Raw genomic sequence first — 21,974 nt, 5'->3', positions numbered from 1 at the left:
AAATATATGGACTTCACAAATCGACTGGGGTAAAGCAATTGATACAATTTTCATAGACTTCCGCAAAGCCTTTGATTCAGTGGTACATGACAAACTACTTCTAAAACTAAACTCTTATGGCATTTCCGGATGCCTTCATAAGTGGATAGCTGCGTTCCTGTCAAACAGGCAACAAGTAGTCAAAATAGGGAGAGCCCTATCAAACCCTGCACCTGTTGTGGTCCGCTGGCAGCCTGCAGAGCTGGCAGCAGAGTTGAACAGTAAGAAAACTGGGGAGGAACATGAGCCACTCCTGGAGTCTGGGGAACGCTTGGACGAGGGCTCTGCGTTGGAGGCACAGATGGGGCCATCTGGGAGTTTTGTGCTGACTCTGGAGCCTCCAGAGTCTGACATCAGTGAGGCAGAGGAACAAAGGGAGCCTGTTCCCAGCGCGCGTGTGCGCAGAACTGCCAGAAGGCAAGAACAGTTAAGACAAAAGGGGCGACTCGGGAGTAAGGCACATGAGCCTTTGCCACAACTTTGTTCATGCTGGTCAGTGTAAATTCTGAAGCTCCATTTTGACTCTGTGCTCCGTGTGGCCTTGCAAAGCTAATTGCCAATTAGGTCTTTAGCAGCGTGTCAAGGGAGATAAAGATGGGTGCTTATCAGCCTTATCCCGAAGGACTGTGGCAGACTTCTGTCAGACTCTTTATAACTATGTGTGACTCATCACGGGCTGTCAATGAACAGAATTCACAGCCATTGAAATAAAAAGAGGGTTTTTGGAACTAATTGTGTGCTTTTTACTGTCTCAGGAAGCATAGGTCAGAAGAGCACCAGTTAACAGTTGTGTCCCCCAAGGCATCGTTTTAGGACCCACACTCTTTATACTTTATATAAATGTCATTTGCAATCATATTATAAACAGCTGCATCTTCTTCACTGACGAAGTAAAACTATTCAACACCATTGACAATGGTGCTGCCCTACAAAGCGACCTTGTCTATGTGTCAGAATGGTCAAACAATTGGCAACTCCAAATCTCAACCAAAAAATACTCCGTCTTACACATTGGCAAAAAAATTCAGTACACTAAATACAAGCTAGGTGGATACGACCTCATAGACAACCCTCACTCCGCAAAGGAACTTGGAGTACTCATCTCAAACGATCTAAGCACCAGAGCTCACTGTAACAGCATTGCCAAAAAGGCATTAAGAATTGTAAACCTAATCCTGCAAAGCTGCTCCGGTAACATTATACTGCAAACTAGGGCATACAAAATCTTTGCTAAACTAATTCTCGAATACAGCTCATCTGCCTGGAACCCGCACTGTATATCGGACATTAACATAATTGAGCGAGTCCAGAGGTATTTCACGGGAAGAGGACTCCACTCCTCTGCTCGCAACAAAATACCTTATGCCACCAGGTTTGAAATTTTTGGGCTTGGACAACCTAGAACTACACCACCTAAGGTCCAACTTAAGCATAGTACACAAAATTATCTGCTACAACGTACTACCTGTCAATGACTACTTCAGCTTCAACCCCAATAATACACGAGCACACAATAGATACAAACTCAATGTAAACCGCTCCAAATTCGATTGCAGAAAATATGACTTCAGCAACAGAGTGGTCAATGCCTGGAATACACTACCTGACTCTGTGGATTCTTCCCCAAACCCCCAAAACTTTAACCTTAGACTGTCTACTGTTGACCTCACCTCATTCCTAAAAGGTCTGTAAAGGCCATGCATAAACGCACCAGTGTGCCTTCTGTCCCTGTCCTACTGTCCCCATTTATTCGTCTCCATTTCCTGTATTCATATCTATGTTTATACATATTCCTGTTATCTCTTTCATGTTTGACAAACTAAATAAAATAAAAATAAAATAAAATATATACTAACCAATCACAGTGATATAATTGACTACAACATAAGGTAGTTTCAGTGAACTATCATTATATAATAGGAGCCTTGGTAGTACAGTGGTTTAATGCACCCTGTAATTAACACAGCTGCCTGCAATTTCTGCAGGTTCGAATCTTACCAGGCTCAAGGTTGACTCAGCCTTCCATCCTTTCTAAGGTAGGTTAAATGAGGACCCAGTTTGTGGGGGCAATAAGCTGACTTTGTATAAATATACAAAAGTATGAAGGCTATTGCTTAACGCATTGTAAGCCGCCCTGAGTCTCCGGAGAAGGGCGGCATATAAATCAAATAAAAATAAATAAATAAATAAATAAATAAAAATATTCCATTATATTTTAATTCTTCTTTAAATTAATACAAATTATGGTATTTACCTGAAAGGAATATAAGTTGTTCATTTCCAAATAATTACAAATAGAAATAATTGAATTTTATGTTTGTGTGTGTGGTGTGTGTGTGTGTATGGAGCAGTGGTGGGTTTCAAATTTTTTTACTACCGGTTCTGTGGGTATGGCTTGGTGGGCATGGCATGGCTTGGTGGGTGTGGCTTGGTGGGCGTGGCAGGGGAAGGGTACTGTAAAATCTCCATTCCCACCCTACTCCAGGGGAAGGTTCCTGCAAAATCCCCATTTCCTCTTGATCAGCTGGGACTTGGGAGACAGAGAATAGATGGGGGCAGGGCCAGTCAGAATTTTTACTACCGGTTCTCCAAACTATTCAAAATTTCCGCTACCGGTTCTCCAGAACTGATCAGAACCTGCTAAACCCACCTCTGGTATAGAAGGCTGGAGGATGTAGTAGTCACTCTCAAGTGATGAGCTGATCAGTCAATTCCTATGGCAACCAACAGGTCCACACTTAGTTGATAAAAAAACAAAAGTGGATCCTGCACTTGTAGGAAAATGCTAGTGGGGAAAAAAAATCACCATCCCAAAGATCTTATCTCCAGATTTTGTAATCAATCTATCTGAGCAATAACAAAGTATTTGTAAAGCAATATGGGTGCAAGTGGGAGATCAGTTAATTTTGAAACTGGGTTGTCTTATTTTATAACCTATGAATTGTATCAATGTTTTTTGGCCCAGTACTGCTTTTTTCTTTTTTTAAGAGAAGTTTCTGACCAATGTGTACCGATAGTCCTCAACTTACAACAGTTTATTAGTGACTGTTCAAAGTTACAATGGCACTGAAAAAAGTGACTTATGACCATTGTTCACAGTTATGACCTTTCCAGCATCTTCAGGATCATATGATCAAAATTCAGATGCTTGGCAACTGGTTCTTATTTATGACTGTTGCTGTGTCCCAGGGTTATGTGATCACCTTTTGCGACCTTCTGACAAGTAAAGTCAATGGGGAAGCTGGATACATTTAACAACCAGGCTACTAATTTACCAACTAGAGTGATTCACTTAACAATTAGTGGAAGAAAGGCCATAAAATGGGCAAAATTCACTTAACAAATATCTCACTTGGCAACAGAAATTGTGGACTCATTTGTGGTCGTAAGTTGAGGACTACCTGCATTACACATTCTTATGCACAGTTATACAGTAGGGAGACAGCTAGACATATAAACTCCCTGATTGGTTTTGACAGGAATTGTCAGCCTTAACTCACAAGAAAAGGAAGCTTTGCAGTATAGAGGAATATTTGCTGGTTTTATAATCTTCTTTTAATTTTCATTGGGGGGTGGGGCGGGTGGAGGGCAAAGACAAAAAAAACATTTAACTTTGTCCACATTGGTAATTCATTTTCTGAAGGTCTTTTCAAAACCCTTTCTAATGGGTGTTTATTTGTAGCCCAGCTACAGACTAGCAATCAAACACGAGAAAATGATTGAAAATCTTGTGAAAAATCTGAACAGTGACAAGGAACAGTTGCAAATGCATTGTGCCAGTGCAATCTTTAAGGTAAGCATTAATCTTCTGAGACAAAAAAGGTTCTCTGCACACTATTTCTCTTTAAAAAATGGGACAAACTGGATAATTATCTAAGAAAAAAATAGTGGGATTTCTTCACCTGCTCTTTATCACAAAAACTGAAATAACTGAACTAACACAAGAGCCTAAATCATTGTTACTTATGAGAAAATATATACAGATGGGCTAGAGTGAGAAGGAGCAATAAAGAAATACTAGGTAATTGAATTTGTAACATGCCAAATTTTACTATAGATCAATTTATTGATTTTTGAAGGTATTGCGAGTTATCTTGCATTGGTGGCACAGTGATTAAAGTGCAGTATTGCAGGCAGTGGTGGGTTTCAAAAAATTTTACTACCAGTTCTGTGACTGTAGCTTGGTGGGCATGGCATGGCTTGATGGGCATGGCTTAGTGGGAGTGGCTTGGTGGCCATGGCAGGGGAAGGATACTGTAAAATCTCCATTCCCTCCCCACTCCAGGGGAAGGTTACTGCAAAATCCCCATTTCCTCCCAATCAGCTGGGAGTTGGGAGGCAGAGAATAGATGGCGGCGGGGCCAGTCAGAGGTGGAATTTACCGGTTCTCCGAACTACTCAAAATTTCCGCTTCTGGTTCTCCAGAACTGGTCAGAACCTGCTGAAACCCACCTCTGATTGCAGGTAAACTCTGCTCATAACCTGGAATTTGATTCTGACAGGGCTCAAGGTTGACTCAGCTTTCTATTCTTCTGAGGTCAGTAAAATGAGGGCCCAGATTGTTGTGGACAATATGCAAATAATGTGTATATTGTAAACCACTCAGAGAGTGCTGTAAAGTGCTATAGGGTGGTATATAGGTCTAAATGCTATTGCAATTTACTGTAGTTACAAATCCTCTAACATAAGTATAGCCTTATATTTATAAAGTTCCTGTTGCATTACAGTCTTACTATCCTTGGGATTGTGTTCTAAGAGTGCTTAATTTGTCAGGATCATCCCCATGAAGTTGCATAGAGGCCACTACATCTGCATTGGAAAATGCAGTCTTGAATAACTTTGTTTACCACCCTCTATCAGCTCTGATGTCTCCAACTCTGATACCGCGAAACTTTCAAAAGAAAATGATAATAAAAGCTTTAGATCCAAAGGAAAACTAGCCCTTTAACTTGGATAGTATTAACTCCAAACTCACCCCACAAATTAACAATTTAAAGAGGATGATGAATTCTCTATTATTCTTCCTATGTCATTCTAGTTATTACTATAGGATTGCTTTGTAAATAGCTTGCCATGTTTTTTTCCTGCTTATCTCCAGTCATATGTTTGCTTGCTTATTTATTTATTTATGAAATATATATGGCTATTCATCTACCTATAGGAAAATTGGGATATTGAACAAAAATAAAAACACTATAGACACACAGAGAGTTTTAAACCATTAAAGCAAAAAAGACAATGCTGAGGCCCCAATGAAACTTACATCTATGGATCAACCATACCATGCCAGCCTCATCAACATCCTGGCTCCAGTATCTGGAGGAAAAACCATTGTTTTTCTGAAGGCCAATAATGTCAGGCCATCCATATTTCTTGATTAAAACTGTACTTGCCAATGTTCATTTTGAGACTTTTCACTGGAGTGATGAAGAAATGGGCTTGAGATCTATTTATTTTAATAGGATTTAAGCCTATACCATTTCTTTGCATCCTTCTAATTTAATTTAGGAATCTAAATATTGCTTCTAGGATTTTAAATTTAGTCCATTTAAATCACAGTGCTGTCTCTAAACTGAAAAGGGTAGGGATTGATCTGGATATAAAACGTGTTTTCAATGTATCTTTATCTTTATATTTTCTTTTGTTTGTTTGTTTTTACATAGTGCGCTGAAGATCAAGAGACTCGTGACCTTGTTAGGCAACATGGAGGCCTGAAACCTCTTGCTACTTTAGTTGCTAATTCTGGAAATAAAGAACTTCTGGCAGCAGTGACAGGAGCAATCTGGAAATGTGCAATCAGCAAAGAAAATGTGACAAAGTACTTGCAATATTTGTTGTCTTGAAATATATATATTGCAGTTAGCACCTCCTGCCTATAACTAACCATAAAATTTTACAATCATTAGGATTTAAAAACCATTAGAATTTAAGAATATGTGTGAGTAACATCAGGCTATTTAAGTGTTGTGTATGCGCTTTAGATGGGGCTCTATCTAACTGTCATACTGAAACTTAAAACATGCTGAAATATTTATTGGATTAGTTGGCAATCTAATAATATAAGTTTAAGCCAACATTTACTTCGCTAGAATACCTGTAGTTATCATCGACTCTATTCTCTATCTTAATGTCAAACTAGATATATTAGAGTAAAAATTAGTTTTTGTGCCATGTTGGGTAAGGATAATGGGAAACACAGTCTAATCCATTTTACAGATCACTAAATTGAGGAAGGATATCCAAGAGCTATTGGTATCTGCAAGCAATGACAGGTCTGCTTTTTATGCATTTATGTGCAGTGTTGTGATACAAATATGAAAGGGTGGAATTTGTGTCATGGGGCATGATGGACAGTTTGGCATCATAATAAATAGGAACAGATGTGCCTGGAAGTTAGAGAATCACAATTTGTGATGTTAAAGCAAGCAAAACACCCTTATAAAATAAGCCATATCAGAAGTAATTATGGCAGTAATGTCAAGATTTGGCTGAAATCAATTTGTGTATACATATATTGCCAGTTTCAAATCTGTTTACGAATCTTGAATTCCATGATTCCTAATTATAAGACACAGTCATGACTCAAAACTATAAATTTTGGAAAATACAGAAAGCACAAAACTTCTACTATATTTATTTATTTATAAACTTAATTCCTATTGTATTGTAGAATGATGCCATTAAACCACCCAAAATATGAGACAGAATAATAAAATCCAAATTCTTTGAATTTAATTAAACTTGGAGTAAGTCTATTGACAAATATTATATTTATATTTATAAATATTTATATTCATAAAACTTTTATTTTTAGATTCCGGGAATACAAAGCCATAGAAGCTTTGGTTGGCTTGCTAACAGATCAGCCAGAAGAAGTTCTTGTAAATGTGGTAGGTGCCCTTGGTGAATGTTGTCAGGAACAAGCCAATCGGACCATTATCCGTAGATGTGGTGGAATCCCATCTCTTGTTGCCTTACTCACTGGAACAAATCAAGCTCTTCTTGTGAATGTGACTAAAGCTGTGGGGTCTTGCGCAACTGAACCAGAAAATATGGCGTAAGTTTTTCTCTTTAGTATATAATATATACACATTGCCATATTTGTCACATTTGAAATTAGTGCTATGAAATCATGTCATAAATAAGAATTACATTTAGCAAATAAAGGATTTCAAATAAACAACATTTGAAATATTTCAATAGCTAAAACATTAAAATTAAACTATAAACTAAGCTGCACAATATTTTTGAGGCTCTTTTTCTGTATTCATTGATGATTTTATGGTGGGCTGAATATGAAATTACCCTCCTTGCTTTGAATATGGTATTAGCAGAATGTAGTCAATGGAATTTTAAATCATGATTTTTACTTATATGGGAGCATCAAATGCCACAAGTTGTTTAGTAAACTCATGTTGTTTCAAAGTCTTTTCTAAAATGACATTCTAATGAATTCCTGCTTCTGGTTTCAGAAACATTACTAGAACTGTGGGATTTTGTACAGTTTTTTGGATCTTGAACTTTTATGTTAATTATGACTTAATATAGGGGTTGATAACTTGTAGTCTTAAAATCATAAAGAGATCTTGATATAATGTAGCTTTCAGTTAATTTCAGAAGCTTTTTACAAGAGTGATTTCCTCTTCCTTGCTGTGACCAGTCTATCCCTCTTTTGGAGTCTTCTGTAAGGGGACAAAAGATAATCAAAATAAGTTATCTTTGACAGTGTTTTGTGTATGAGAGGGAGAATGAGAATGTGAATGGATCTCGGTGGCTTTTCAGCTCCACCATTTATTTATATGTGTTGTGTAGGAATTAAGAAGAATGAAGCCACAATGACAAAAAACAGGTTGTGTGTCCTTTCCTTAATAAAATCCTAAAAACTAAATTGGTCTCTTAATGGAAAGGTTTGGGCAGGCCAATAATAATCTATTTTATATTCTGTATTATTTTATTATGTTAATATGGAATCATTTCAGTTATAGTGATATCAAGTCTCAATTTTAAAAATACTGAGTAGATTATACCATTTTTCAAAACTCTGTATTCTTTGTATTCCGTAATATATTACGGAATATACCTATATTTCATAATAGGGAAAGGTAAAGGTTCCCCTTGCACATATGTGCTAGTTATTCTTGACTCTAGGGAGCGGTGCTCATTTCCGTTTCAAAGCCAAAGAGCCAGCGCTGTCCGAAGACATCTCTGTGGTCATGTGGCCGGCATGACTAAACGCCAAAGGCGCACAGAACCTTCTCACCAAAGGTGGTCCCTATTTTTTCTACTTGCATTTTTTACGTGCTTTCGAACTGCTAAATTGGCAGAAGCTGGGACAAGTAACAGGAGCTCACCCCGTTATGTGGCACTAGGGATTCAAACTGCTGAACTGCTGACCTTTCGATTGACAAGCTCAGCATCTTAGCCACTGAGCCACCGTGTCCCCCTTTCAATAGTCACATATTTAGAAATAACTGTATAGCAACTTTCAAAGTTTAAATAGTTTAAGGCTGATAAGCATATGAATGATCCTACATTTTCTTCCGAGGCAGACCATCAGGCTCATTTAGAACAATTTCACTTCTAAAGTTTGAGGTAGAAAGTTGGATTTCTGGATGAGATTCCAGGATCTTCTGAATACAAACTCTATCCTTCACCAACAAATTGTCATTCCTTCTTTGATAATATTTGAATCCTAACTCCCAAAAACAATTATATATTTCTTTCAAGGTGTTTTAGGGCAAAATATGTTTCTCCTGCTTCTGGCCATCTAGGCTTTTAAAAAACTTTTACATAGTTGGCATTATAAGAGTTTTCCTGAAGTATTTAAAAATTTAGTAGCTGTGCATGGAAACTAAAAAATATGAAACCACATTTTCTTTTTCTTCTTCCCACATTGCACTCTTACACGTAAACCAAGTTATTGGTTTTTGACTTTTATAATGTAAAACTTAGATCTGAGATTTAAGCATTTCCTTTTTGGATAAATGTTTCATTAAAAGCTTCGAATAATATTTTGCTTTATATGGAAAAAGTCTTGACAAGGGCATGTAGTTCTTTGCTTCTATACAGCCAAGACCAAATGCATACAGCCCTTGTTTGCTCCCACTGTTTTATTTTGCCTCACTTGCTTTTCTTAGTGCAGTGATTTAATTTCCTTGAAAGCACCATTTGTTTTCATGCTTTGGCTGTCACCCAGTGGCAAGATAGGGCAGAAATGTAAATATGGCATAGAATGAATGAAGCAAGTTCAATGGAAGAAAGATATGCATAGAATTAATCATTATTATATCATATCTCATAAATAATGGTTAGTTCACATGTAATTTTTGTATTAACTGAATACTGGTGGTAAAGTCATAAATTGACAGTGGAATCCAAACAACATATTGTAGAGCATTAAGCAATAACACACTGCTTGGAGGCTACTGCTTTTGTCTCCAGTTTTATACTAGAATAGACAACATATGACCTGCTTGAGCATCATTTCAGAAATATTTTCTTACCCAGTTCCTCAATATCTTCAACAATGGCTTCTAATGTATTGCCTTTTCTGAAAAAGTTCTTAAAGATTCTGGAAGATATTGAGAGATAAATTGATCTTGAAAATAGCTCATGTTGAACTGTATAGGATAGTCATACTTCAGGAATTAATTCCAGGATTTTTAAATGATATTTTGAACTACATCATAAAATGTTTATGATAAGTTTTATGTCATGAAATGTTTTATAAAATTTGCAATATTACAATTCTGCAGGAGTCGGGGGTTCTGGATTTTGGACACATTCTGTAAGCCCATTTGAGGTACCTTGGTCAAAAACGTTTTGCCCCATGATATACTGTTTGCCCAGTTAAAGGCAAATTTTAGTAGTGAATAAAAAGAATGTTAAAACATGGTAGTGAATCCAAATAAATACCTAAAATTGTGATCTGAAAGATATCACTTTATTTAAACAAAAGGAAAGGAACTGTTGAACATTTGACTGGAATCAAATGATTCTTGAGTTAAAGTATGTATTACTCCTTAGTTTATTTTGTTCTTCCAATTTGATTCTTCAATGCAAGACCATTGCTGAATGCTACCTCCCCCCCCCCACCTCTAATGATAGCTGAAACTTTAAACAAAAGGTACAGCAAAGAACATACAAAGGAGAATATTCAAACATCCTTTAGTTTGTGTCATCAAGAGTGGTTGAGTTAGCTATGTTTAGCATATTCTCAGAGGCCCTACTCCAGATTCTCTCTCATGCTGTGATGTAGCAAATGGTTGTCAAGGAGTAGGCCTTCTTGGTGGTATTCCTTCAGTTTGAAATGGCTTCCCAAAGAGTTTGTCTGGCTCTTCTGGTTAAAGGCAAATATATTTTATTTCATGCTGCTAATATATTATTTAAGTTTTATTACTGTACTGACACAAAGGGTGTTTTTTATAATCAGTCTGTGTCTAGGTATCTTGTGTTAACATATGGTAAATATGCAGTGGTGAAATGTAAAATTTGTTACCAGCAGTTCTGTGGGCATGGTTTGGTGGAGGGTGGGAGGTTAATGTGACTTCGGCTGAAGAGGTTGCAGAAAAAAAATGCTTTTAAAAGCCTCTGACGATCCCAGCTGAGCCGCACGATCATCGGAGGCTTTTTTTTTTTTTTACTTTTAAAAGCATTTTTTCGGCCGAAGAGGTTGCAGGAAAAAATGCTTTTAAAAGTAAAAAAAACAGCCTCTGATGATTGCGCGGCTCAGCTGGGCATGGGGGGGGGGCAGGGATCTTTGCTACCGGTTCTCCGAACCACCAGCCGCCATCGCTACCAGATCGGGTGATCCAGTCCGAACTGGGAGCATTTCACCCCTGTAAATATGCAACAACAACAGCAATAACAATAATCATTTGGCTTAGAGAAATGTACTACAACTGCAATAAATCAGGGTAAAACCACAACAGTAATGGAATTGAAATACTGAATGGCCAAATCATCAGGAGCCATCAGATGAACCCCTCAACTATTTGGGCATTTTACAGTTGGATAACACCAAGCATAGATAAATTAAATTTTTGATGAATAAAGAATACACCCAAAGAGTGAGAAAAGAAAAAAATGAATGGTGGAAATACCATCAAAGTAATCAATACTTGGAATCATTGACTGTGGACAAGCTGAACTGGACAGTTTGAACCACAAAACAAGAAAGTTAATGATTATTCACTATGCATTATATCCCTGTAGTTATATTGATTGATATGAACGGTGTGGTGGCCTAGTGGTGAAGACTCACATTTGAAAGATTGAGAGTTCAATCCTAGATAGCAGATGTTTCTTTCCTAGGGTGCAAAAAAAAAAAGTATCCGCTGCTAACTCCGCATGGCATCAGGAAGGGCATCTGGCTAATAAATACTCAGATCCATCCAGATCCATCTCTGACTCTATCCCAAATTAAGGGATTACAGGGTTGTAAAAAGGGAGTTATATTGATTGATATATCTGCCCTGCAGCAGTGGAGGCAGAGGTTTACTTCAAATTAAACAATCTGTCCAGAAGAAACACATGCATTGGCTTTTACATAAAAACAGTCCAGAACAAGATTCAAAAATTGAAATTTACTAAATGTGCAGGAAACAAAATATGAATTTCAAAATAAACTAATAAAGCCACAAATAGAATGCTGTCAATGTTTTTATGTTTTGATTTTGTTTTTTAAAAAATAAAAAAAATTCTTTAAAAAAAAAGAATGCTGTCAATGAAAAGTATTATGTGATCAATTTCTAAAAAAAGAATAAAGGGAAAGCAGATAAAGATAAAAGTTGATAATGGCTTACAACTGGAACATAAAAAAGAAAGAAAGAAAAGAAACTGAAGACTTGATTTTGCCTGTTCAGGCTATTCAAACTAATGCAATCAAGGCCAGAACTGAAAAATCATCGAACGATTCAAGATACAGATTCTGCAAAAAAACAAAAAGAAACATTGCATTATTTGCTTAAATCATACAAGGGGATCACAGAAGGTGATTATAAACAACAATATAAGACAATTACCAGAATTTACTGGAACATCTATAAAAATTATATTCCAGTAATGAAAAATTGGTGTAAACATAGAGTTAAAAAAGTATTCAGAAATGAGCAAGTTACAATATTGTGGGATTTTTGAATACAAAATGATAACGTCTTGGCTCATAACTGTATTTAATTGTAACTGAAAAGAAAAAAAGGATGGGTAATTGATGTGGCAATACCAGAAAATAGTAGACTAGAAGACAGAGTTGGAGATCACAAAGTATTAAGAACTGAAAATCAAAATTGAAAGATTTTGGTATAAACTGGCTATGGTTACCCCAGTGAATCTCCTGATTAGCTGCTGCATGAAGATTGCACAACAAGCAATGGCATGACAAAGTAGCAACAACAGTGCATTGGAAGATGTATAAGAAATGCCATTTGCCTGCAGGCAAGAACTAGTGGCATCCTAAAATAGAAAAAGTCATAGAAAATGAAGAAGCTACCATATTTTTCGCACTATAAGACATACTGGACCATAAGATGCACATTAGCTTTAGAGGAGGAAAAAAGAAAAAAAAATCTGCCTCTGTCTCCCAGCATCCATCTGGTATTCATCTGGCTAGCTTCCTTGCAGCAAACAGCTTGGTCAGGTTCAGCACGTTACTACAGCCCCAGCACATGGCTTGTCAGGGCTCGTCTCCGTTGTGCCCACCACCGGTCAACTGAACTGAGCTGCTGCCACCGCCGGAGTACACTGGAGCTTTTGCTGCCAAGCAGCTGACTGATGGTTGGATCAGCCTCCTGGAATACCACTGATCAGCTGTTCTAGGCGGCAGGATTGCCATCGCCGCTGATCACTGCCGCTGCTGATTGCCGCCATCACCGATTGCCACCTCTGATCGCCGCCGCGACCACTGATCGCTGCCAAATCTAGTCTAAATATCTAGCTGACTGTGCGATGAACCAATAATAATTCACATAACATAGTATGCAATAAACAATTTGTGACAGGGTTCAAACATTGCACTAAGCCAAATGAAAAATGCACATTATTTCTTAGTACAATATGTGAATCAAGCCATAGCTTGTCACATTTTTTCTGGATTTATTAACTTTCCAGTTTTAATTTAAGAAGGATTTTAAGAAGGGACTTCCGGCTGACATCTTGACACTACCAGTCACATGCTGGCTTCTCCCTGTTTCTGGGCTCCAAAAGGAGCCAAAGCCGCCTTGTAGGGGTGGCAAAGCTAAGGAGGGGCGCTCTGAGAGATCGCAGGAGAGATCTCCTCTCCTGCTGAACCCCAGAGCTTTTTTCCTTCTATGCCACGGTGAGGAGAAGAGGCAGTCTAAGATGGCTGCCACAAAACTGAGACAGCCAAGGAATATCTAAGAATTGTGCTGGAGCAGAGTTGGTGAACAGTGTCTGGAACTGGATGAGAAGAAGAATCCTTTTTATTTAAATTTTAACCCCAAAAGAATATCCAGGAAAAGAGAGGTTCATAACTATTTTTAAAAGCAGCAGCGACTTAACACTCTGAGGAAAATTTCAAAACTGAAGGCATAAGAATTAAAGGGGAAAAGGCAAAAAAAAAAATCATTAAAAATATAGAAAATTGGACTTTTAACTTGGACAGGCATTGTTTTGGATAGGCACTTTGAAATGCTGGAATTATCTACTTAAAAAACATTATTTTTATATTGTGGAAAACTGGAAAAATTGGTTAACATTGAAATCTAATCAAAAAGTGCTACCTGCTGACGAAAGGAAGTATAACACATTCCCAAAATCTTGGAAATACTTGATTACAAGAGACTTAAATGTGAGAATAAGAAAAACATTATCATTAAAATGACCCCTGAAGATTACAACACAAGACGGAATCTATAGAGGGACTTAAGGAGGTTCTGGAAAACTTATGGGACTATCCAGAGGAACAGGTTGATCAATTGTGGGATACAAAGATTTAAGAATATTGAATTTTTTGAGAAGTGACTTTAGGCTTGAATATATGGTTTTTGGATTATTGGACAAAACAGGGACACAATAAAATTTAATGAGATGCTTCATCAAGAAGAAATGAGTGGAATTTGGGAAGAGATGGCATCGTTAATTCAAAGTACAAGGGAGATACTGATGAACCGAATCGAGAGCATAGATGAAAAGTTGGGAAATATAATACAAAGGGCAATGAATGATCAAGATGCCCAGGAAGAGGAGGAGCCAAATGAAAGAGTAGATGAAAAAACAGAACAGACAAAACAAATGAAACAAGATGATAAGGAGGAGATAATAACAAAAATAATAAGGATGATGAAATAAGCCAAGGGGAGAGTATTCTAAAGGAATTAAAAAAGGAACCGGAGAACGAGGAAGATTTTTCTGGAAGAGAGATAGGGGCAAGAGTAGATATTTTGAAAGCTAGACAATGGAAAAGGGCAGAGAAGGGAGAAATGTTTAAAATGAGTAGTCAAGATGTGGAAGTAGAAGAAGGATTTAAATCATGGGATTATACTAATCTTTTAGAAAGGATACTTTACAAAATACAGGTAGTTGTCAACTTACGAACCACAATTGTGCCCAAAATTTCTGTTAAGTGAGATATTTGTTAAGTGTGTTTTGCCCCATTTTATGACTTTTCTTGCCAAAGTTGTTAAGTGCATCACTGCAGTTGATAAGTTAGTAACCTGGTTGTTAAGTGAATCTGGCTTTGCTTGTCAGAAGGTTGCAAAAGATGATCACATAACCCTGGGACACATCAAAGTTTATAAATATGAACCAGTTGCCAAGCATCGGAATTTTGATCACATGATCATGGGGAGGCTACAAAGGTTGTAACCATGATAAATGGTCCTAAGTCATATTTTTCAGTGCCATTGTGACTTTGAACAGTGACTAAATGAACAGTTATAAATTGAGGATTACCTGTATCCACAAAACCTGTTGCTCAAAATGCTAAGTGTCTCAAATTCTGGATCTGGAACTATTTGTTGTACATGCATACATGCATGTGCTCAAAAAATGCAAAGAGTTGGAAATGGCCACAATGAGTCATTGGTAGGAAGTGACAGCTCAATACTTTGGGTTTAAAGAGGCGTATGGTGACATTTTCCTCCAATAGTATGCACAATCCTACTAATTGGAATATTTCAGCAGAGTAACAACTTTATCTGAATGCCAGTATGCGAAATACAGGCTTGAATCTGATGATAATATCTTTTGTTACACAGATACCTCAGGCTGATAATAGAGCACAGGCAATAGTGCATGTTGTTATTAATTCAACAGAATGCTCTTTTGATTTATAAAAGTTATATAACTCACCCAGCTTTCCGTTAAGTAGTTTTTTACAGAGACCAGCCTTCTCTAACCTGGCATCCTTCAGACTTCTCCTAGCATTCTTAGCCAAATTGACTGAAAAATCTGGGAGATTTTGTACAAAGCATTTGGTGAGTACTAAATGAGCATTTAGTGAGCATTTGGTCACTATAGTCTAGAGGCTGGTCTAGACTATGTAAAACATGTTCTTAGAAAATGTTCCCCAGTGTATTTGTTTGAGGGTGTTTCTGTTTGTTTACCTATCCTGCACAATTACACTGTAAATTTTTAAAAATGCTTTATGTTGTATTTTATTTAACTTCAAACCACTTTATCAGTAAGTCTTATGCACTAAAATTTAATATTCGCTAAACCAACCAGATGTAGCTTGACTCTCAGATTTACAATACTATTTATCAAAGCAGCTTGTAACTTTTTGTTTAAGTTTACAAGAGTTGAACTGCGGTTTTCCAAAAGATGAGATTGTGCTTTGTAAGACTTGAAACCTGTAATCTTACCAGGGAGCGCAATATATATATTCAGTATAACACTGTTTACATTTGTGTATGTGGTCTCAATTGGCAGGAGATGCAGTCAGACTTCTTGAGAGTCCTGGCATATACTGGTGTAACAAAAAGGATGATAGCTATAAGAAACAGATGTTGAGTGTGTGCATGTGTCTTTGAGAAAGTCTGAGGCTTGTTTACCCTGGAAATATTCAATATCAAATTATTAAAGCACAAAACTGGCTTGCTTTAGATTCACTTAGAACTGTTACTTTGGCAGTAAAACAAATGTAACCCTGCAATCCTTTTTTTTTAATGAGCTCATGTATTAGTTTAAAAAAGCAATTGCATAACCAACAATAATCAGGGTCTAGCAGACATATTCCAGTATCAATTGCAAAAGTAATCAATGTGACCAAGATTGTTTTACATACACAGTATTTTAGGAAACCATTAGTGTTTTGTAGAATGACTGGCCTCCAGATTTACTGTTCAAAAAGTTTGTTTTCTCTTCTTGTTTAATGGTTTTTCTTGTGTGCAAAAGTAAGGGCGGGAAAACACAGGAGTTACAATTCTGAGGTTATAGTGGATCTCTCTTGAAGATGATTATACTATAGATGGCCCTTCTGGAAACAACTTCACCCAGTGAGAATGATAGAAAAGTAATGGAAAGTAATCAAACTAGTCTTAATGGGAATAGCACAAATTCTGGAGAATAATGTTCTAGGAGCTCAAACATGTACATACGATTAAGGAACAGCTCAAGCTCTTTAGGAAAGGCAAACAGATACTGTTTGTCATAGCTATGTATTCAGGTTATACAATCAGATCAAATGAAAGCAGCAGAGATAGATCCTTTACAGTCAAACTACTGGTAGCGCTCCTTTAATGATCATTCATTCAGTGACAGTTCAAAATTACAGTGATGCTGAACAAAGGGACTTATGATCCTTCCCTAAAGTTATAACCACTACAGGTTCCTGCGGTCACATGATTGCAATCTGGGCGCTTGGCAACCTGTTTGCATTTAGGACTGGCTGATATGCACCCCATGATCATGTGATTATCATTTGCAATCTTTCCTGTCAGCTTCCCTAGAAAGTCAGTAGGGAAGCCAGTGGGGTCACAAGCCATGATCACTTGCTAATTTTCAGTGGGCATTCTTGACTCTGTTTAGTATTACAATCCAGACTTCAAGATTCCATCTAAAGGGGTGTCCTTTCCTTTCCTTTCCTTTCCTTTCCTTTCCTTTCCTTTCCTTTCCTTTCCTTTCCTTTCCTTTCCTTTCCTTTCCTTTCCTTTCCTTTCCTCTCGTTTCCTTTCCTTTCCTTTCCTTTCCTTTCCTTTCCTTTCCTTTCCTTTCCTTTCCTTTCCTTTCCTTTCCTTTCCTTTCCTTTCCTCTCCTCTCCTCTCCTCTCCTCTCCTCTTCTTTCCAACATTCTTTAATTTTTTTGTCTATGACCATAAGTAAATGAAAATTAATAATCTTTCAATTCCTTAAAAATAGCTTCTTTTTTGCAATCTAAGAATATTTTTGTCCATTTCTTTTTATAGTATTTGTCTCTTCATGCTTAAAATTCTATAGCTGGGTCAACAGGAAAACATACGACTTGTATTAAAATATGTTTTGATTTTGCTATGGCTTTCAGCATAGATCAAAAGCTGCCTGTCACTTGATGCTTATATAGGAGACAGTTCATTCTAAAACCAATCAAGCAAATTTGTCATTTTTGTCTTAGAGGAACCACTGTGCTTGGCAAGGCAACAACTTTTCCTTCTAGTCAAGTAACAATGAGCGAAGGATTTTAGCAAAGACAAGGTCAGTTAGCAGTTCAAGAGTCAGCTGAGGTAGCAAAACTGTTCCATACTCTAGAGTGCAAAGAGCGAACTGAGTCTGCTGCATCCAAATAATCAGACTAGAAAATGAGTCAATGTTTCTGGCAACTGGTCATAAGAATGTCAAGATGAAGACATTATTTGTAGCATTAGTTTATCTCTAACAGGCCAGTTGGACAATTCAGGGTTTGAGCTTCCATCTTAAACCATCTGGATTGTATTGCTGGTCTCAATAGCAAGGCCAGCATAAATCATTTTAAGGAGTCTTTCTGTTGAAAGCTTGTGGGTTCTGTGCCTTTCAGCCCTCTGGGTCTTACCATTACCTTTGTGAAACGTAAGAATTAGACCTCCAAGATACTCACGCCTAGATAAATGGGTAGAGAGTAAATGATACCTTAAGGAGAGTGTTATGATTAAAAAATGAGTAGGAAGCAGGAAACTAGGTTCATCAGAAGCAATTCTGGATATCTTACTTAGCCTGATTGCATTACTTTTTTATTTAGTGTATGGCATATCATACATGGACTACCAATATATATATTAACATTTCACCTAGAATGGCAAAACATAGTAAAATATAAATGTTAAAAAGATCTATATTCAAATACCAATGTCTAGGCCGTCTAAGTGCAGCATTGTTTATATTTTTTTAAAAATCAGTTACTGGTCCAGTATGTGCCCTTAGCATACAATAGGTCATAATATGATCTACAGTTTGATGTGGGACCCCACAGTCACACTGAGGGGAAGATACTATGCCCCATTTATAAAGTGAGCCCCAGCGGATGCCGTGTGAGATGCAAATCCTATTCAGAATTGCTGGACTTGTAGTTCAAAGCTGATTGCAAATGAACTTGTACAGATAATGAAAGTCAAAAATGTGAATAGAAAACAGTGGAGATAAGGAAGATAGAGTAATGTAATGCTGTACCAATAGCAACATAATTTTTCAAATCTGTAACTGGATGGGCTGTAACAAATCAAAAAAGTAAATCTTTACCTTATTAAATAGTAATATGGTACAGTAGATATAATGCAGATTTTTGATTAGAAGATATATCTGGAAACCATTGTCATGTAGGGCCTTGTTGAGAGATCTTGATCAGATTACTTGTCAGGCTTGGCTGCCTCATTCTAAACTGCTAAAACTAAGATCTGGATTTTAGAAGTAGAATGGTTTAAGAGATAATTAAACAGACATTGTAACAATGCTATTCAATGTGTGTGTGTGTGTGTGTGTGTTGATTGTCAAATGTTACAAAATATATACATGTTTGTAAAATATTATCAAACTATCTGAAATATTGGACTAGAATTAGAATTCATTAAATAGATTTTAGTGTTCTTATTTATCCTCTATCACATGTTTCTTAAATAGCTTTTAATTCTATTTCTATCAACTTTTTAAATTATTTGTTAGCCTAAAGTTTTATTTCCTATTTTTCAGGCAAAACTTTTTTTTTTTTTTGCATTATCTGTGCTGGCAATATAAATTTGTCTGCATTATGTAATGTTTGAAATTGACAGTAGCTCTCTCCAACAAATTAATATTAGTCTTTTCCAAATTACCTGAATGTTAGAAACAAAGTTATATAACCAGATTGCATTGATTTAAGTAAAGCTGCAGTTACATTAGACAAAATTGTGCTTCCTAAAGCATTCTAGCTGGGTTATAATAAGTGTATGATTATCTACTAGGTTGATTCTGTGCTTTTCATTCCTTGCAAACTCATTTTACATAATGAACATAAATTTGATGTTCTTATTTGAGTTCTACATAGGTAAAATATCTATTTTATTTCCAAAATAATGTATTCACAATTAGAGACATGGACGAACCTTAAAATTAAACATGAGGTTATAAATCAAAGTGTGTTGGAGTCTTTTTATCTTCACCTCATCTGCTTTGAATTTTGCATATCTTCCTGAACAAAACTAAGTTTGTAAAGGATATTAAGTTTTGTTTGGTCTTCCTCTCCATTTTAAAGTACTCTGTGGATTTTAATATGAAGTTATGATCCCCTAGACTGATTGATATATAAACATAAGACAGATGGTTTAAAGATGGCTCTGATGATAATTCATTTTTCAGCTAGACATGAAGATACTTTGATTACAGTATGTTTAAGCAATTATAACAGAGTATTCAGTGTTAGTCTTGTCTTAGGGAAAGCATGAGAAACAAGTTGTACGTTATTCATACTCAACAAAGAGTGCACTGTGGTAGTGTGACCCATTTTCATTCTGAATGTTAGGTGAGCACATAGATATTTAAAATATGTCATAGAGCAAGTTAAATAAATTAAGCATAGACTCAATATAAAGTACATAGCTTTTTGGCATAAATATTTGTTTTGGAAAGTATTTATTGCTATATGAAAGAAACCAGTATGTTTCAATTTTGGTTTGACTTTGCATAAAGCTTGTTAAAAAGTCACATGGCTTGTTTGCAGTTTACTGGAGTCCATCTATATAGTATCATTTTATTTTTATTTTCATGAGGAATTATTTTTAAGGCAAACTATTATGAAATTGTATATCTTACTTATCAGATACAAAGTATATATTTTTGAATACCTACAATTATATTTTTAAATGATGTATATACAACCATCCAATTATTAAAAAATTAATTTATTTCTATTTAAAAATTACTATAATAAACCTATTCATAAAGAATATCCATAGTCTTAATGATAGAATTGAATAAATTGAACTTGGATAAATAAGCTATCATTCAATTAATCAAACACATATTTTTATCTTCTAATTTTCAGTTAAATATTTTCTATGTTTCTGTTTGATAGGATAATTGATCGCTTGGATGGCGTTCGCTTATTATGGTCATTGTTGAAAAATCCTCACCCAGGCGTTCAGGCCAGCGCAGCCTGGGCTATTTGTCCTTGTATTGAAAACGCAAAGGTAAATGAATACTTTGAAATTCAAATCTAAATAACCACCAAATGTTGTGAATTAAATAATAAACAACCAAAAAATTAGTTTATTTCCTAGCAAACCATTTGACAATGTATTGGTGATATTCTGATTAGCAAGTTACTTAGTGTTGGCTGAATAGTAAGACAATTAAATGGGTACATAACAAAGATGAACTGTGCCTTATCAAACTGGAAATAGTTATTAAAATATTGAGTAGAGTATCACAAGAGTCAAGTCTTGATGCTCAACTAGCACCTATTGCCAATATTTTCAGTTCATAATCTTTATTTATTTATTTATTTATTAGATTTATATTGCCGCCTATTCGCCTATGGCGATTCAAGGCGGCTTACAGAATATAAAAAACCACATTTAAAAAACAGTAAAACTCACAAAAAAATCAAATAAGTTAATGTAATAAAATCATCCCTGACCCCCACCTCTCGTCCCAGCAACAGCCGATCACATGAGCCATTTAATGGGCTCCATCCTGCTCTGGGTTCCCCAGGCCCGCTGGCAGAACCAGGTCTTCAGCACCTTCCAGAAGAGAATTAGGGTGGGGGCCGTTCTAATCTCTGGGAGAATGATGTTCCAGAGAGAGGGAGCCACCACACAGAAGGCCCTTCTTCTGGGTCCCACCAGATATATCTCCCTCGGGGATGGGACCTGCAGCATTCCCTGCCTCCCCGCTCGAATGGGTCAGGTAGATGTGACCGGCAAGAGACGGTCCCTCAGATAACCTGGTCGCAAGCATGAAGGGCTTTAAAGGTGACAACCAGCACCTTGAATTGTACCCAGAAGCAAATCATCAGCCAATGCAGCTCCCGCAGGAGAGGTAATATATGTGCACACCAGGGTCTGCACAAAACCGTGCGGGCCACTGCATTTTGCACCAACTGGAGCTTCCAGATGCTCTTCAAGGCCCCATGTAGAGCGTGTTGCAATAGTCAAGATGGGAAGTGGCATGAGTGACTGTGAGTAGGGATTGCTGGTCTAGGAAAGGGCATAACTGGCGCACAACTCACAGTTGCGCGAAGGCCCTCCTGGACTCGACCGTCACCTACTCTTTGAGCAGGAGTCGTGAGTCCAGGAGAACCCCCAGATTACACACAGGATCTGTTTGGGGTATTGCCACCCCATCCAAGACCAAAGATGCCAATTCTCCCTGAGCCAACGAACCCCAAACCCAGAGCTACTCAATCTTGCCAGGGTTTAGTTTCAACCCATTGTCCCCATTAAGCCCCTAACAGCCTCCAGGCACTGGGAGAGGGAGGACATCACTTAACTCACCACAGGCTGAGACATACAGCTGAGTATCATCAGTATGTTGGTGATACCTCAGTCCATGATGAC

At 36.9% G+C, this 21,974-nt stretch overlaps 1 protein-coding gene across 2 annotated transcripts in view; it reads left to right on the top strand.

The window, feature by feature from the left end:
- Window positions 1–21,974, top strand: part of ODAD2 (outer dynein arm docking complex subunit 2) — a 106,585-nt gene that overhangs the window by 52,189 nt on the left and 32,422 nt on the right. For both annotated transcript variants that reach the window (XM_087892907.1, XM_034402375.3), the window contains exons 14-17: window positions 3,722–3,832; window positions 5,703–5,857; window positions 6,854–7,096; window positions 20,492–20,606. In XM_087892907.1, the coding sequence (XP_087749033.1) occupies window positions 3,722–3,832; window positions 5,703–5,857; window positions 6,854–7,096; window positions 20,492–20,606 (624 nt within the window). The remainder of the gene's footprint in view (window positions 1–3,721; window positions 3,833–5,702; window positions 5,858–6,853; window positions 7,097–20,491; window positions 20,607–21,974) is intronic.

This window comes from Pantherophis guttatus, chromosome 4 (assembly GCF_059756535.1).
Source record: "Pantherophis guttatus breed Tessera chromosome 4, ASM5975653v1, whole genome shotgun sequence".
Taxonomy (NCBI): domain Eukaryota; kingdom Metazoa; phylum Chordata; class Lepidosauria; order Squamata; family Colubridae; genus Pantherophis; species Pantherophis guttatus.
The sequence above is the reverse complement of the archived record's forward strand: the minus strand, read 5'-3'. Positions and strand labels throughout refer to the sequence as shown.